We start from the raw sequence: 18183 nt of genomic DNA on the forward strand, positions 1-18183 counted from the left end.
TCCAAAGACAGATGGTTTCCAGAAAATAATTTTAGTATTAGTAAAAAGAAATCCATAACATTTTAACACATTGTTTATAACCACAAAAGGAAGGTTGGTATTGATTTTGGGGGTTGTGGTCCCATATGGGGTTGGGGACAAAAACAAGCATTTATATAGTTGCAGGACAATAAGTGGTGTACAAGTATTTTAATTGCTCTGAAATTGTACCACAATGTTTAATACCATAAGTAGAAAATTGATTTATTTTAGGGGTTATGGGTCAAACAGTGTAGGAATTAAGGACCAAAAACAAGCATATTTCTAATTTCAGGACAATAACTTGTGTGTAACTGTATGGATCACTCTGACATTGCACCACAAGGTTCCATATAACGAAGGGAAGGCTGGGATTTAGTTTTGGGTTAATTTCCCTGAACATGTAGAAAAAGGGGCCAAAAAAAGATTTTTTTTTAGTTTACAGATACTTGTGTTTAAGTGTATGGATCTCTCTGAATTTATATAACAAGGTTTCTTACAACAAGGAAAGGCTGGAAATGAGTTTTGGGGTTCTTGCCCCCAGAGGATTTTAACCAATGGGTGTTTATACTAGTTTGGGACCAAAAAAGGGGCCACAATAAGCATTTTTGTAGTTTTCAGTCAATAACTTATATGTTTAAGTGTATGAATCTCAATGAAATTATACCACAAGTTCCCATATCACAAAGGGGTGGTTATGGGGATTATGGCTCAAATCATTTAGCAAATAGGGGAAACAAAGTTTTTTCTGGTTAAAGGACAATTTAGACAATTTAAAAGCAGACTTAGCAGTGTAAGGGAGGTAATCCAATTCTATATAAAGAATACTGTTGTATATATGTTTGATTAGCTCCCTTACACTGCTTGAAAATTTAGAAGTAATTATTCATTAATATTAATTTTGACCATGAGGCATGACTGTATGATATGTTATATTTTAATATTCTATGATGTATTTAAATAAATAGTTATTGTTTCAAACTCCATTAGAAATTTGAATTGAGATTATTTTTGGAATACAGGAAAGGGGAGGGGTACAATTTTTCTCATTTTAGATTTCAGATACATGTATTGAAAAAAATTTCTTCGAATATTTGTTTCTTTGAGGGGATTAATATTCAACAGCATAGTGAATTGCTCAAAAGCAAAATCCAAAAATTAAGTTCATTAGATCACTTTTATTCAGTGTCAGAAACCTATGCTGTATCAACTATTTAATCAATCCAAAGAGCTGTATCCAGCTCAAATGTTGTGTCCATACTTGCCCCAAATTTTTAGGGTTCAGATCTCTGTAGTTGAATAAAGCTGGGGCTGGTGGAGCAGCTGATTGTCGTTGGGCTTTGTGTTTGATAATAAAGAAACACTGGATAAGAGATTATTTTGGTATACCTTTTGTGTTCGATAGTAAAGATACTAAGGATTTTAGGTTATTTCAGCATTGGCTTTACTTTTCCCATTCTCAAGTTTCAATGTACCTAAAAGATTGACTAGAGTATAGGCTGGAATTTCATTGTTGTGATTTAAAAACTTGATTCATAAAGAAGCACAATATATTTCAACAAATTTTATTAAATATATTTTCATATAAAACATTTGTCATTAAATAGTATAGATTAAAATTATAAATTAAGTTTTATAACTGAGAGTAAATATACTCAACCTTAACTTCTGAACAACAATATAAAAAAAGGATATCAATAACAATTTTTTCATGTTCTAAAATTCTTATCGGTAAGTACATCACATATGCTTTAAGAAACTGTATAACAGTAACATGTGAAATAAGACAGCATACTTTATTTTTGAACACAAAACAAATATTCCCAGTAAGATGTAAATCAAACATAAGAATGAAATACAACACTTTTGAACATCCAGGGCCCTGGATAATAAATAAAAGTTAAAAAAAAAATAACATTTTTAAATATTAAAATTATTTTCCTATACATTGCTGATTATATATTTAATTTAATGTTGGAATTTGAAGGTATATGCAAACTGACTGATTGTCAATAGTTTAAAATCTTTTAAATTACAACAAAACTTAAAATGATATATATAGCATTAAAGTGGTATCTAATGCTACAGGGAGATAACTCTGTAAAAATACGCTAAAGGTTTTAGTTGTATTGTTTAGGAAATATTAAGCTTCTCAATGACCAAAATTAGGGTTTGTCAAAGTGCTATATATGCAACAAAATTTTCTGGTAAAGTATATAGTTCAAAGTTTTTGAAATTTTTATGTTTTTGTAAAAGGGTCCAAGTTAATATTTTGTCAAAATTTTATGAAAATTAAACAAACAAAATTCATTTGTAGTCGAGGTGTTTGGTACCACCTTTACATCCTGGATTTCAATAAATTGTTATTTATCCATATTTGTTTGACAAATAATGGACAGGAAAGATAACTAACATCTATTTTCTACCAAGTGTACAAATTCATATTAAAAAAATATATATAAAAATTATCAACCCAATGTCAATTTTGTGACAATAAATAAAATATCTTTCAATCTTTTTTTAAAATACAATAAATTAATCTCACATATTTAAAAAAAAATATATATTTATTTATCACTTCATATTTTGAAAGTCTAACAATGCTCACATAAAACCAACCACATAGGCCAACTTAATGATGGAACTTTATATCACAATATGTTGGCATTGGATCATTATGTTATGTAAAAAAAAAAAACATGAAAAAATCCCTTGCACAGCTGATATTATCAAAATCTTTGAAAAGAGAAGGTATTGAAAACAAAAAGCAATGAAAGAATTCATGTTAAGTTCAGTCACCTTTGAAAGCAAACTTTTTGCCTCAGCAATATTGACTTCAAAGCCTCTCAATTTTTTAAATAGCTGTTAATAAAATTAAAAACTAACTGACTCTCTGCAAGAAATTGATTCACATGTTTATGGTTTTGGTTCAAATTATGCATATGAAATACGCCAATCAAACTTTTAAATATACAAATAGACAAACAGTTAATGCCTTTTAACCTGTATAAATCGAGCTGAAGTGTGATATTTCAATAACATAATAGGCTTATATCACATCTTTTATTTCTGTATTTCAAAAATGGAAAAAAAAAGATAAAAGTTTAATACAACAGTACCATTTAAATAAATGAAAATATTTTAAAATTACACATTCTCTTCTAAAACACTTGACCATTCATTATTTTAGAGTTGACAACACTTAACTTTTCTTAACAGAAGGGCATTTAAAATGCAATCCTACAGATTTAACAATTCAATAAATTCTGGATAATACGGTATTCAGTATTCTTGTTGAATACTGTTAATTTAAGTTTCCCTGATCTATTTAAAGCTTCAGTTGTCAACAATGTACCGTTAGGTTTCACTGATCAACATAAATAACAACAATATAAGTAACACTGATCTATATAACATTCATCAACAACCACACCCTGACTGTGTAGCTAATACAGTACTTTGTTGCTTTAGATGGATGGCTTCAGGGTTGGTTGCTGCTTGTCTCATAGACTCTGAAAATCCTTCCATCTCTGTGTGTTTTATCATCATCTCTTCCATCAAAAATCTAAAATTACAAGGAAAATACATATTGCTTAGTTACTTTTGTTAACTATTCTGACATCAGACTTCTTTTGAGTTTTTATTGTGCATACTGCTATGTTTGTTTGATCTACATTGACTTGCAGTATAGGAGGGTTGAGATCTAATAAAACATGTTTAACCCCGCCAAATTTTTGCACCTGTACCAAGTCAGGAGCCTCTGGCCTTTGTTAGTCTTGTAATATTTAATTTTAGTTCATTTATATGTTTTGGAGTAGTATGACTTCCATTTTCACTGATCTAGTACACATTTTTGTTTAGGGGTCAGGTGAAGTCTACCTCAAGGTGCAGGATTTTCTTGCTGCATTGAATACCCATTGGTGGCCTTCGGCTGTTTGTTTTATTACTCTTTGGATACTTTGTTGTCTCATTGACACATTCCACATTTCCATTCTCAACTTTATTAGATAATTTAATACCAGTCTTCAATCAATCAATCATCCCTATTTATGACCTTACATGTGTTTTCTTTATTATCATCCCTATTTGGAGGACTATACTACAATGTGAATGTATTTCCTGCTTTTAATCCTCTATTTCAAAATGTCCTAATTAACTTGTATACTATAATCTTACTATTTTTTTGTAACAAACATTAGATCAGTGCATTCTTCTATCAAGATGAGGATTGTACGGTTGATGTGGACATTTCTTGGGTATGTATAGTGTGTACCTTATGTATTGATTATTTCCCTTACAAAAATGAAGGTTATTCAAAATTAAAACCTCTTTCTAAAATTTAAAAAAATATATATCTACGTTCTAAGACTTATTCATAATAACTAACCTCATTGGTTCTTCAATCATTATACCCTCTTTGACTGATATTTCAGTCCAGCCAATGAAATCATGTTCTCTACACATTTCTTCTATCTCAGACTGTTCCACTTCTCTATGACTGAGATCACACTATCAAAACAAAAGTATAAGAAAGTTACAAATACTTCATTTTCTCCATTACTTGAAGGAATATAAATTTAAAAGTTTGAGAATGTATTTTTTATGTCATGAGGAACATATTTAGATGATACGTTAAAAATCCAAGACTTTCCTTTTAAGGCAAGCACAATAGTCATGGTAAATAAAACTGAATTTCATGAGTCCAAAATTTTTTAATATGAGTTTTACTGTTCAGTTTGTTCTCAAGGCTAGTTTCCAGAATTCTATTAAACCATGAAATCAAGTTTCCACAAAAATATAATTTTTATCCTCATAGATTTAAATGAATCACTATATTTGTCTTATTTTTGGTTAATGTTATGAGAAATAATTGTTTAAAATCTCACTGGTTTAAAGTTACATGAATTTCAGGTGAAAATTGTCAACTAATCAATAATTACCTTGTTTGCTAAAAGTAAGCAAGGGACTGGGGTACCATCAGTTAATGAACACTTAGAATCTAGGTCCTTTTTCCAGTTTACGGCATTTTGGAATGTGGATCGTTGTGTCAGATCAAACATTATGACACAAGCATGGGCATCTTTGTAATAGACTCTGGTCATTGATGTAAACCTTTCTTGCCCTAAAAAAAGTTTTCAATATAAGGCCTAATATAAAATATTGTTTGCTTCCCCAATCACAACCGACCCTGCGAAAATAGTCGGACTCATAGAATTTTATTGTCAAAACTAAGTCAAATATTATTTTACTCATTTCTGATTTTCAGGCTTCAGATTAACCGATATTGTTCCAATATTTTGGAAAAGATAAAATTATTTCCCTACCAGGGTTGGCAAGGACAAAATTGGGGAAACAAGCAATATATTAATTTAGGCCTAAGTAAACTGTTAAGTAGTTTGATTACTTTTGAATTTTATTGACAATTAAAAAAAGATAAATTGAAAACATGTATGAAATAAAGAAATAGGAGATATTAATTATCTCTTATTGATCAATAGTCTTCATCTTTTTGATATGTTTTCTATCTGATATTAATTTTTTTTTTCTACTTTCATTTCCCCCTATTATAACACAGACTTTGCTAACTGCACTTTTTACCAGTATCTCTCCATATACTTAACTGTACCTGCTATGTCCCACAGCTGTAGTTTGATCATCTGGTTTTCTGTCCATTTCACAACTTTTAGTGCAAAATCAACTGTAATAAAAAATCAGTAACTTTTAAGTACTTGAGTCATATTTCTAATCGTCAGTTTGGCTATCGTAATTATTTGGAGTCTGACTTTGGAAAATTGCTTATCTTTTATTTTTGTATAGTTGGTTTATTGGGTTAAACAGAAGTGATTGTTTATATATCTATTTTTGTTGAAAAATTCTGACATTTACACCATACCATAAACAATGATATGCATCAATAAAACCAGTCCATGTCATGCTCACACTATCAAATTTTTACAAATAATTTTACTTTTCCTAAATCTCTCAGTCCATTGTCAGAAATTTAAAAATGTGTAAAAATATCTGTATTTTTATTATTATAAATAATTTATCTTATTATATAGCAATATAATATTTCCTACAGAAAGTAACCAAAAGTTAGCGTGCAATAAATTCCATTATTGCACTAGTGCAATAAATCTTCAAAATTCATGCCGTCATCAAAGACAAAAACTCAGTTTAAACCAATTTTTACTTTCAAATATTATATTGCTTTACAATAAAAGGGTTATTGCATGAATATTGGGGAATATTGTCCCTCGTAGAACATATATTGCACTCGCAAGCTTGTGCAATATAAAATTCTACTCGGGACAATACTCCCCAATATTCATGCAATAACCCTATAATATAGGTCTTATATCATTTCAACACACTCTGATCCATTTAAACAGTTTATCTTTAAATTGACCTTTCAATACCATTTCTTTAAAGGTCACTCAAGTTTAAATCCTCTTATTTCTTAGTACAGATTATAATGTTCAACATTCACCATTGTCATTATTGTTATCCTGTTTTACAAAAGAATGTAACTTTTCTAAATATTATGAAAAAAATATGTGTAAGAAATAAACTTGAAATCTCAAGTAAACATAACTTTTTAATTGTCCTAGTTATGCATTTAATATTTGCCACTTGACCTGAAGCAACCAACAATCAATCATCCTTTCCGTTTCGTAAAAATAATTTCTTATATATCATGCTTTAGTATGGAGCTTATTGAACTTTGATATGGATCAAGGGATTATCGTAACCAGGGAGGATATTGAAAAGAGACATGTTATAATCTTTTTATCACCATGAGTAATAACTCTTTTTATATCCCCTACCTTAATTCCTGAATCTTTTGACATATTGACAAAATAAGAATAACAAACAACATTATATCAAATTCTGATTTTTGATTTTTCCCCCATTTTTTTTATATAATTATACTACTGCTATTGACCATATATTTTTTGCACTTTAGATGTAAATATATATAGTTTGCATTTATTTTTATGGTAACACAAAATGGATCTCTTTTTACAGTATTTGAGTTGAGTCAGACTTCATCACTTAATATAGACCAAAATTTTAATATAATCTATAAAGATGTTATAATGATATTATTAGATCTTTAAAACTTAAAATTATATATCTTAAATGAAGATAAAACCCAAAACAAAAATATATGTTGAATAAGACAAAACAACATTTATCCTGTTATAATGGTAAACTGAACTCCAATAACAGTGTATTATTTTACCAGTTTCCACCGACATGACCTAATACAATCAATGTATGAGAAATATGTGTTTGTCATTAATGAAGTTTCTAACCAATGAACTTCTTTCAGTTGATTTGAAATAGATTATTTCATACACAAAAGAGATATATATAACTAGAGGCTCTAAAGAGCCTGTGTCGCTCACCTTGGTATAAAGGAAGCAGACAGTTCATGACAAAATTGTGTTTAGGTGATTGTGATGCTTACAATTATCTCTATCTATAAAGAATTTGTCCGTGTAGTTTCAGTGGAAAATGTTAGTAAAAATCTACAAATTGTATGAAATTGTTAAAAATTTATTATCAAGGACAATAACTTCTTTGGGGTCAATTGACCATTTTGGTCATTTTGACTTATTTTTTAGTCTTAAATTGCTGTACATTATTGCTGTTTACAGTTTATCTCTATCTATAATAATATTCAAGATAATAAACCAAAACAGCAAAATTTCCTTAAAATTACCAATTTAGGGGCAGCAACCTAACAACGAGATGTCCGATTCATCTAAAAATTTCAGGGCAGATAGATCTTCACCAGATATACAATTTTACCCCAGTCAGATTTGCTCTTAATGCTTTGGTTTTTGAGTTATAAACCAAAAACTGCATTTTCCCCCTATGTTCTTTTTGGAGCCGTAGAGGCCATCTTGGTTGGTTTGCCCAGTCACAAAACACATTTTTAAACTAGATAGCCTAATAATGATTCTGGCTATGTTTGGTAAAATTTGGCCCAGTAGTTTCAGAGGAGAAGATTTTTGTAAAAGTTAACTAAGATTTACGAAAAATGGTTAAAAATTGACTATAAAGGGCAAAAACTTCTAAAGGGGTCAATTGACCATTTTAGTCCTGTTGACTTATTGGTAAATCTTACTTTGCTGAACATTATTGCTGTTTACAGTTTATCTCTATCCATAATAATATAAGATAATAACCCAAAACAGAAAAATTTCCTTAAAATTACCAATTTAGGGGCAGCAACCTAACAACGAGTTGTCCAATTCATCTGAAAATTCCAGGACAGATAGATCTTGACCAGATAAACAATTTTACTCTCTCAGATTTGCTCTAAATGCTTTGGTTTTTGAGTTATAAGCCAAAAACTGCATTTTACCCCTATGTTCTATTTTTAGCCGTGGCGGCCATCTTGGTTGGTTTGCCCGGTCACAAAACACCATTTTTAAACTAGATACATCAATGATGATTGTGGCCAAGTTTGGATTAATTTGGCCAAGTAGTTTCAGAGGAGAAGATTTTTTAAAAGATCATGGAGATTTACGAAAAATGGTTAAAAATTGACTATAAAGGGCAATAATTCCTAAAGGGGTCAACTGACCATCTTGGTCATGTTGACTTATTTGTAAATCTTACTTTGCTGAACATTATTGCTGTTTACAGTTTATCTCCATCTATAACAATATTCAAGATAATAACCAAAAACAGTAAAATTTCCTTAAAATTACCAATTTAGGGGCAGCAACCCAACAATGGGTTGTCTGATTCATCTGAAAAATTTCCGAGCAGATAGATCTTGACCAGACAAACAATTTTACCCTTTGTCAGATTTGCTCTAAATGCTTTGGTTTCTGAGTTATAAGCCAAAAACTGCATTTTACCCCTATGTTCTATTTTTAGCCATGGCGGCCATCTTGGTTGGTTGGCCGGGTCAAAAAACACAAGTTTTAAACTAGATACATCAATGATGATTGTGGCCAAGTTTGGTTAAATTTGGCCCAGTAGTTTCAGAGGAGAAGATTTTTGTAAAAGTTAAGGACGACGGACGACGACAGACAACAGACTACGAACGCCAAGTGATGGGAAAAGCTCACTTGGCCTTTTAGGCCAGGTGAGCTAAAAATATCTTACCTCCAATGGTCATTTTATAATCTCTGCGGAATGAATCGTTGACATATCTCTGAATAAAGGATGTCTTTCCAACTGTTGGATCACCAATAATGATGATCTTGAATAAAAGTTCTGTCATTGTCTACATGTGTTCCTATGACATATCACTCTATCTGTTTATCATATTCTTGTCTTATATATTTGTACTTTGCATAAATGTATCTTTCTTCAGACTCTAAAACACATTAAAAAAAATTGATAAAAATTCTTGAAAAAAGTCAATTCATTTTTAGCTTTTAACTTTGTAAACAACGATTATCAGATCTTCAACCCTATTGACATTATTTATTGAAGAACATATCTTTTTTTCATTATACAGAAATTTAATAGCTCAATTTATTGTTTATGAGGATTGTTTTGATAATCTCTTTAATGATTATGTTAAGCTAAGCTGTAGGCAGTATATACCATGTATACATATCTCCTAGCTATAAATATTTCCTCATACACAATATGTATGCAAATATTTTTTGTTTTTGATTGATAAAAATGAATGAAACTATTTTATTTAATGTTCATGATGTTTGTTATACTTACAACTCTTGTCACATTTATTATTCAATGTCTGCTTAACAATGACAAAGTTTAAATAAAATTTCTGATTGTAATGTCACATGAAAAGTAAGGTCATAATTTGGGAATTGCTAAACTTGTCAGAAGCTTGAGTTCATTTGTACTAAGCACAAATTCGTAAAACATTATAATCATGGCATGTCATGTAAAACTGTCTTATGAAATACCTATTTACTGGATCTCCTAAATTGTCGACTGATATAAATGAGTTCTTAGCTAGGAAAAAGCGACAGTAAAGATACTCTATAAAATCCTCATTTGTGCATGTTGTGTTTTTAACTCAACTTTCACTTTACGATCACATGACAAAAGAAGCACACACGTGATTACCGGATGTGCGGTTTCAATAACGCGTTCTTTAAAAATGGGCCGGGTCCCCTTCGTACAACATGTTATCCTTTGATGTGTTTATATGCTAGGATGTTATATGTCTCTAGCTTGGATGATTCATATGAATAAAACTAGTTCTAGGTTCAAGCTGGTCAAATTTGAGAACCAAGTTAAGATACATCAATAGAATGTTCACAATGATTAATCATACATAAATAATTTCATAAATATAACTTAGTCATATCCAATCCGGCAAGGATTATAATATAAGTATTTGCACAAATCTTTGGTATAATAGTATCAGATATAGCATACCAGGTTAAGATCGGTAAAGAAGCGACAATGTTTTTTTTTCTTTATGACAATATCAAGTTTACAAATAAACCCATTACAATCCCTCAAAGGAAATAAGCAAATGCAAACTATTCTACCATAGATATATTCTATGATCATACGGATTAAGATTTATGTATCCTTGTTAATATTTGTTAAGTGTTCAACCTATATCCCAAGTGTAAATGTTTCAATAGAGACCATGCAGGAAAATATTTTACAACCAGTTAAAGGGCATAAGCTGTCAAATTCATGTTCACCTGTTTGACTCAAAATCTTATGTTTGATTTACAACATACCAAAACGTATATCCAAATTACAATAAAGTCTGAAATAAACAATTCAAAATACATGCACTGGACAAAAAAAAAACATAAGTTTGTGTGTCCTTTTATTCTAGACGTAATCTAATTAAATTTTAATCTTAAATATAAAGATGACCTCAGAAGACTGACGACGGTGACATAACCCGACTATAAGCTATAAGCATCAACATAAATATTAATAGATTGCGACCTCGTGCAAGTGGATTTTTAAGGTCTGTTTGATTTCATGTCATAGGTTAACAAACGGGTTAATTGTCATATTAATACAAAATACAGATATTTTTATTGGCACAAACTCGATCATTAAACAATAAATGGTTAAGACCTATCATGTATGGCATTACATATAACTAAAATAATTGACATGGTAGAATAAAAGGTTCCATGATAACCGATATCATGGTATAATGAAAAATCGTATTAAAAGAGTATAAATGTTACATTGTAAATTGTATATTCAATGCAAACTTGGACTATTAGACTTATATATACTTAGCATAAAAGTCGCAGGACTGAGGTGCAAACAATGGGGAAAAGTATATATATTCTTATTCTTATTCATATTCTGTATTCAAATCATGTACATTAAGACTGAGACTACTATAACACATGTGTTATAGTAGTCTCAGGTTAAGAGCGGACGTCGAAGAGAACACTAATAAATCTGCTTGTGAATATTCAAGTAATAATCCGAACGCACGTAGTTGACATGTAACAACTTCCGTCAACATGGCGGATACTATCAAGAAGAATTTGCCTTTCCTAAAAGAACAAGTTACAATGACTATAGGAAACAGCAGTGTGGTTGTCAAGGGTGTAACTGTTGCTGTGACACTGGGATACTTTTTGTCATTTGCCTCTTCAGCTATACCTTACCTAGCCGTAACACCAGGTTATGTCATGCCTCCAAATTTTCGATTTTGGACTTTCATTACTCATCCATTTATCGAAATGCACGTATGGGATGTTCTCATTGATGTTTCAGTTTTAGTCTTATGTGGTAAACTCTTGGAACCGTTATGGGGTGCATTAGATATGTTAATATTCTTTGTCATAATTAATACAGGAGTTGCCATAGGAACTGCGTTTGTTTATATTGCATTTTATTTAGTAACAAAAAATGAAGAATATTTATTTGAAACATACATCTATGGACTTGCAGGCTATATTGCTGGATTTTCAGTGGCAGTTAAACAAGCTATGCCTGATCATGTATTAGCAACATCGCCGTTTGGAAAACTCCGAAACACTCATATTCCTTTGTTATTGCTATTTGTAAGCATTACCTTGAGGCTGATTGGTCTACTAGAAGGACCATATCCATTTATGTTTGGATTTGGAATTTTAGTTAGTTGGATATACCTTAGATTTTACCAAAAGCACAGCAATGGGAATCGTGGTGACATGGCAGATAATTTTGGATTTTCAAGGTACACATGTATACATTTGACCTGCTGCGAGCTTTTACATGTACATGTACAATAGACATATTTACACTTGTATGCAAATTTGTCCGCCATTACATAACATCACACAGGTTCCCGTAAACTTTGACTTCATAATTCAAAACATATGACGTCACAACTAAAAAGTGATTTTTGCTTGACGTCAAAAGGTTATTCGGAGGTGATGTAAGGTCATTCGGAGGCAAAATACAGCTAAATACCAAAAGTGTAAATACGTTTATTAATGTATGATGGTTGTAGACTTTAATCTTCTAGAGATGACTCTCCATGGTTTAAATATCTTTATAAAATGGATATATTTAGCTACAAAAATGTATAAAACTACACCAAGACCTTACTACTTTTGGTTGAAGTAAGCTTAAAAAATCCTATTGCCCATTATTGCCTAGTACATGTGTACCCTAGTACATGTGTACATGTAATAACCATTTCTAGGTGTATTGCCCAGCCACACTTTGCCAAGCCTGAAATATAGCATGTACCTGTGGATTTCAAAAAAGTTGTGGGGGATTGAATCTTGATTTAATTTTTTTTTGTTCAGTCTCGTGCTACAAGACTGTACAACTACAATTTACATGTGCAACTATCTTTATAAGTTTTGTGCCTGTTGATCATGGCAATATCCTTATAAAATTTACTGTTAACAAAATGGTTAAGGAGATGAAACAAACATTTTAGAATAGAAATACAAATATCATCATTTCACTGGGAATATTGGAGTTCAACATACCTGGCAAGTTTTTAAAATGTCCATGGGGGTTGGTGCAAGATGGCTGCCATACGCCTAAAAAACCTTCAAGGGGGTCTTCAAAGACGGTGTAATGTTGTATTTTTTGGCTTCTTCATACTTTTATACGCCTCAATTCATTGTAAAATTAATTGTTTTATTAAAATTGTGGACATAATTGCTCTTTAAAAAATTTCAATTTGGGAGGCTCCAATAGTGACAGTTGGCAGGTACATGTATGGTTTCAAGGACATGCAATATGTGAAAGATAGATTTAACAAATTTAAATTTATTGTGAAAACAACACATGTTGACAACCTTCATTATAGACCTATATGTATATTTTATATAAACATGAATAAGGAGTCATATATACATGTAAAATTACCATTATACTGAACTTAGAGGAAAATCAAATCAGAAAGTCCATAATCACATGTCAAAATCAAATAACAAAACACATCAAAAACTAATGGACAAGAACTCTGGTTATATTCCTGACTTGGTACAGGCATTTTCAAATGTAGAAAATGGTAGATTAAACCTGGTTTTATAGCGCTAACCCTCTCACTTTGATGACAGTCTCATCAAATTCAGTTATATTTACATTGATGTGTTAATTAAACAGACACATTGAAATACAATAGTCATCATCGTATAACAATTTTAAAAGTAACAATTTAACAGAACACAAAAACATCTATCTACAAACACATTCATTGACTTGTGTGTCTGACTTCAGAAAAAATTATACGTCACATAGATTTGTCATTCAATGTAAATACAAACAATTTTAAAATTAACATATTACATAGTTATACATTCATTTATCAACATCATACATTTGAAGTAGTCATGTCTAAAACTTTAAAAACTGTTTCCCTTGTTTTTTTCAGCTTTTTTCCTAGCCAACTTCAACCTTTAGTCTCAATACTGGCAAACACTGTGTTCTTTGCCTTGGTGAAGATAAAAGTGTGTAAGAAGCCCCAGAGGAAGTACGATGTTAGTTCTCCATCAACTATCACTATAACTTTACCTGGTACAGACCCTCTAGATGCTGAAAGAAGGAGGTATTTATTCATGTGTTTCTTGTATTCCCACACAGATTCCAAGATATCTGTTAATTTCAGTTCAATTAAAATTACTTACATTGTAAGTTCCACCATTATTTTGAAATTCTTGATTTTCACAATAGTGTGGTTTAAAAACAGTGAATTCCTTTTAAACATATCTCTAAATTTTGTTGTTTTTTCTAAGCCATGTACATGTAAGTAAGTGACTTAATGACAAATTCAACATAAAAATAATAAGAAGAAAAACTATTGGACCACAGGGGTGAATCCATTCATTTTAAAAAGGGGGGTTCCCAAACTAGATCAAAGGGGTGGTTCCAACCAGGGTTTCCGCTGGCGGTCGCCATTTTCGCAATTTGCGAAAAAATAATAATTGTTGCGATTAAAATTCGTCATTGGCGAAAGAATTTGGCGAAAGAAATATATATAACGATTTATTTTCAGCCATCTTGTTTGTTTACTTTTTTCGGGTTTCTCTGACTTTACCGATCAGACAATACTCGGAATTCACCTTGAACTCGTTAAGATTTTGACAGAAAATCAGTAATCAGCTGATTGCATTTATAGCTATCGACATCAAAGGACTAATTAATAAAGGTGTTGATTGTATGATATGACAAAATGATATGGTTAAGTGGCTCGTGTCACATGTCTCAAAAGGGATTTATTTACCGCTTTGCGACGCACGTGTTTGAAGCAAAATTTTCGCTTCCTCTTCCTTCTTTTGAAAAGAAAATAATTGTTATGACGAAAAATGTTCAAAAGCTAGAAAGGTCTCTGATTTTAAACTTTTTCATTTAACTTTCATATAGATCATTGATTTGAGTAGGTACTTCAAAGTCGTTTCAGTAACACAGGTGTTTCAAGCATATAGTTTTACTTATTTACGATGGTCTAGAAAAGAAAACTGTCGTTATGAAGAAATCTATTTAAAGGTTGGAATGAGAGTAACCCTTCAATATAATGACTACACCTTACACGAGGGATCAATTCCAAGTAATAAGATTCTTCGTTTTGTTTTAAAAAAAACACTTCTTATTTAGGAAAGGGGGGGGGGGGGGGGGGGGCTGGAAAAAAAGAAAATTTTTAAGGGAAAATATAATTGGCGAAAAAAATAATAAAGTGGCGAAAAATATATTGTTTTGGCGAAAGAGGTGGCGAAAAAAATAATTGACCCAGGGGAAACCCTGGTTCCAACTATATTTTCCCATTCAAATGCATTGATCGCCCCCCCCCAAAAAAAAAAGGGGGGGGGGGGTGTATCTGTGGTAAGTGTGTGGTATCAGATTGATTCACCTTTATACACATGTGTGACGTGACATAAGATTTGTACAGTTATGTTGGTTTAATGTAGTATCAAATAGACAAAACCTGGTTATTTTTACTACGTAAGACATTTACAGAAATGGAATAATGATAATATTGTGTACTTTATACATGTACATGTATGTTATGAGGCATTGGAAATCAAAATGCTAAATGATTGTTCATTCTTTATTTTACAGACAAGTTGCTTTGAAAGCCCTGAATGAGAGGCTAGTTAAGGCTGAAGGTCAGTCAAACTGGCCTTCTTTAATAGATGAAGAGGAAAAAAGTGAAAGCAAAGGAAACATAGAAGAGAAAAAAGAAGAAGTAAAACTTCCTATTCCTGATTTTAAAGAAAATAGTACTGAGGGTTGAGAATTAAAATATGTAATATAAAAGATGTGGCTTAAGTAACCAAATTACTTACAAGTGTCAGAACTGTGATTCTTCTGGGCTTATTATTGGGGTGTGTATATTTATGAAAAGAACAAGTAGAGAGATTACCTAACACCATTTAATTGTAAAGATAATGATACTGATCGAAAGGAAAGCTATAATTCCAATAGCTTGTATATTCCAATCATGCATGTTAAGATAACAAATGTATATGCTATGAAAGCTGATGTTTTTCCTGCATTCTAATGTAAGTTGTCTTCTCTGAAGTCTTTTGGAATATTTATGCTCAACCTATTATCATTCCAATGAAACCTAAATTATTGTAAAACTCAGAGTCTGTTCAAGAAAAAATAAAGAGTGTAAGAATAATTTTGTACTGTTTTGTAATGCTTAATTTTATGTTGAATGACGTTGGTTCTAATTGACTTTACTTGTTTAAAACTGTTGTGAGGTGCTGCCATTGGAATTTCTCAATATTTTCATATATTATCTCATTATAACTAGCTATAGATTTCTGCATCAAATAATTCACAAAATTTTTTTTTAATTAACAAAATGATTTGCATTTATGGTATATAGATATATACTTGGGAATATTTTATACAAATATAATTATCAATCTGTAATAAGAATAAATATTGTATTTGAACTTTGTTAGTACAAGCATATATTCTGTCATACAGTACTTGTTTATACCCCTTACTTCATGCATCAAAAGCTGGATGATAATTCTTACAAGTTTGTGAGTAAAAGTCACAGCAATCATGTATTTCTTATTTTTTTTTAATTGTCATGTAAAAGTCATCTATTGGCCAGGTATAAACATATGTAGTAAAAGAATAAAGTCTTATGAATATTTATCATTTTAAAAAAATGCATACAGTTGATATATGTTTACCTATTTTATTCATGAATTGGGTTTGGATTTTGTTGGTAAATTTTAATGAGGGATTTTTGTATCTAAATGTAAACTTGATTCTTATGTATTAAATATGTTTCTCTTTTTTTCTTTTTTTTTTTTTTTTATGTTAGATGACTATTTGACATTTGGTTGAAATTGTAAAAAAAATAGTTGAACAGAAACAACAGGAATTGGAATTTGTTTGTTTCTAAATAATTTGAATGTTCGAGTTCTTTTTTTATTATTTAATAAATTTTCTCAAATTAAAGTTTTAGATAATTGATACTTCTCTCAAATTGAACAACTATTTCATAATTTTTATCATGGATTCAATTAAGGCATTGACACTTAAATTTTCCAACATGTTGATTTTTAGTGGTATATAAAAGAGACAAGTATTCTATCAAAATCAGACATGTGTTTAGTGTCTTCAAATATCAGTTGTATTTATACTAGGCTTAAAAAAAGATCAAATACAATCTTGAGAAAACATTACTGTTGTTTTAAATGTAGTACAAAACATCTTATATTTATCAACACTAAACACATGTGGTCTCTATTCTGAAATTAATACATTGTATGGGTTCAATTATTGCATTTACTTTAATATTTATGAACGTACTTTTATTGTAGTAATTTTCACTTCAAAGTGATTACTTTTTTTAGTATCCTACGGAGACCACACATTTTCATTATCACACATTTAGAAAATGACACATGCAATCAGCTAAAGATCTATACACCAACACGACCCAAACGATGACAAATTAAAAGTAACAAATTAATTATAACAATAGGTTCATGTAACAATGATATAATATTGTCAAGGTTTTGTGAGTAAATATTTGGTTTTTCCACTGTTCAATACTGAATGCAAGATGATTTGGTGTTGGCAAGGCTTAGACAATAATGTTGAGCATACAAATATAACAGCCATATCTGTTGGGTTGTAAATATATTTATAGTCATCTAGTTGATGGATAAATACAGAGTTTTCAATGTTGTTTTGTTGCATCTTTGTATAATTGCAAAAAAAGACATTTCTGTAAATTCATCTGTATTTGTGTTTCATACCTCATAGAATGTAGTTATAGAATGTGTATTTTTCCAACTCTTATAAAGAGGATTATATTTATTTAGATGTCTTATGTAGACATCAACTATCATGGTTACATGTTAAGAGTAGAAATGTGTTTTATTCATGTGTTATTATTGAAATATTTGAAATAAATTATGCTTCCATTATAAAGACTTCATTTTTGTCCAGCCTGTGACTTTTGTTGCAAAAGAGACATAGCGATCCTGCATTCTGTTGTCAGAAGTGGTGGCATCCACAAATATTCACTCTGAGTTTAAAGTTTTTGAAATTTTAATTACCAGTACTGTGATAAACTGACCTGGATTTCTACCAAATTATTTTTTGACATTAGCAATGATTCATATTTGATCAATGAACTATGTCAATGAAGTCAAGAACAGATGAACCCTGTGAGATGGCAGTATGAGGGGTCCTGATCCCGAATTCCCAGGCTTAAAAACGTGAAATCCCGAAATCCCGGACTTAAAA

At 30.6% G+C, this 18183-nt stretch overlaps 2 protein-coding genes across 3 annotated transcripts; one reads left to right on the plus strand and one right to left on the minus strand.

Moving 5' to 3' along the window:
* Positions 1 to 3244: 3244 nt before the first annotated feature.
* On the minus strand, positions 3245 to 10078 carry LOC134716538 (ras-related protein Rab-7L1-like). Of its 2 annotated transcripts, none has more exons than XM_063579551.1 (6): positions 9927 to 10078; positions 9148 to 9361; positions 5645 to 5716; positions 4959 to 5140; positions 4406 to 4527; positions 3245 to 3583 (listed from the first exon to the last, which is right to left on the minus strand). In XM_063579551.1, exons 2-6 carry the CDS (start codon positions 9263 to 9265, stop codon positions 3439 to 3441), a joined length of 639 nt encoding a protein of 212 aa, XP_063435621.1. In that variant the 5' UTR covers positions 9266 to 9361; positions 9927 to 10078; the 3' UTR covers positions 3245 to 3438. The 2 variants fall into 2 exon arrangements, with proteins under 2 accessions (XP_063435621.1, XP_063435628.1); XM_063579558.1 differs by lacking the exon at positions 9927 to 10078 and adding an exon at positions 9724 to 9848.
* A 1363-nt stretch (positions 10079 to 11441) lies between these two features.
* On the plus strand, positions 11442 to 16716 carry LOC134716528 (transmembrane protein 115-like). Its single transcript, XM_063579540.1, has 3 exons — positions 11442 to 12178; positions 13838 to 14011; positions 15520 to 16716. Exons 1-3 carry the CDS (start codon positions 11478 to 11480, stop codon positions 15692 to 15694), a joined length of 1050 nt encoding a protein of 349 aa, XP_063435610.1. The 5' UTR covers positions 11442 to 11477; the 3' UTR covers positions 15695 to 16716.
* Positions 16717 to 18183: the final 1467 nt, after the last annotated feature.

The sequence above is a fragment of the Mytilus trossulus genome, chromosome 1 (assembly GCF_036588685.1).
Source record: "Mytilus trossulus isolate FHL-02 chromosome 1, PNRI_Mtr1.1.1.hap1, whole genome shotgun sequence".
Taxonomy (NCBI): domain Eukaryota; kingdom Metazoa; phylum Mollusca; class Bivalvia; order Mytilida; family Mytilidae; genus Mytilus; species Mytilus trossulus.

Coding starts and splice junctions, on each gene's coding strand:
- LOC134716538 (XM_063579551.1), bottom strand. CDS start 9,265: ATGACAGAACTTTTATTCAAGATCATCATTATTGGTGATCCAACAGTT. Junction 4,528..4,958: donor GCTTACTTTTAGCAAACAAG/GTAATTATTGAT, acceptor TTGTTTTGATAG/TGTGATCTCAGTCATAGAGA. Junction 3,584..4,405: donor ATGATTGAAGAACCAATGAG/GTTAGTTATTAT, acceptor TTGTAATTTTAG/ATTTTTGATGGAAGAGATGA.
- LOC134716528 (XM_063579540.1), top strand. CDS start 11,478: ATGGCGGATACTATCAAGAAGAATTTGCCTTTCCTAAAAGAACAAGTT. Junction 12,179..13,837: donor GATAATTTTGGATTTTCAAG/GTACACATGTAT, acceptor TGTTTTTTTCAG/CTTTTTTCCTAGCCAACTTC. Junction 14,012..15,519: donor CTAGATGCTGAAAGAAGGAG/GTATTTATTCAT, acceptor TTTATTTTACAG/ACAAGTTGCTTTGAAAGCCC.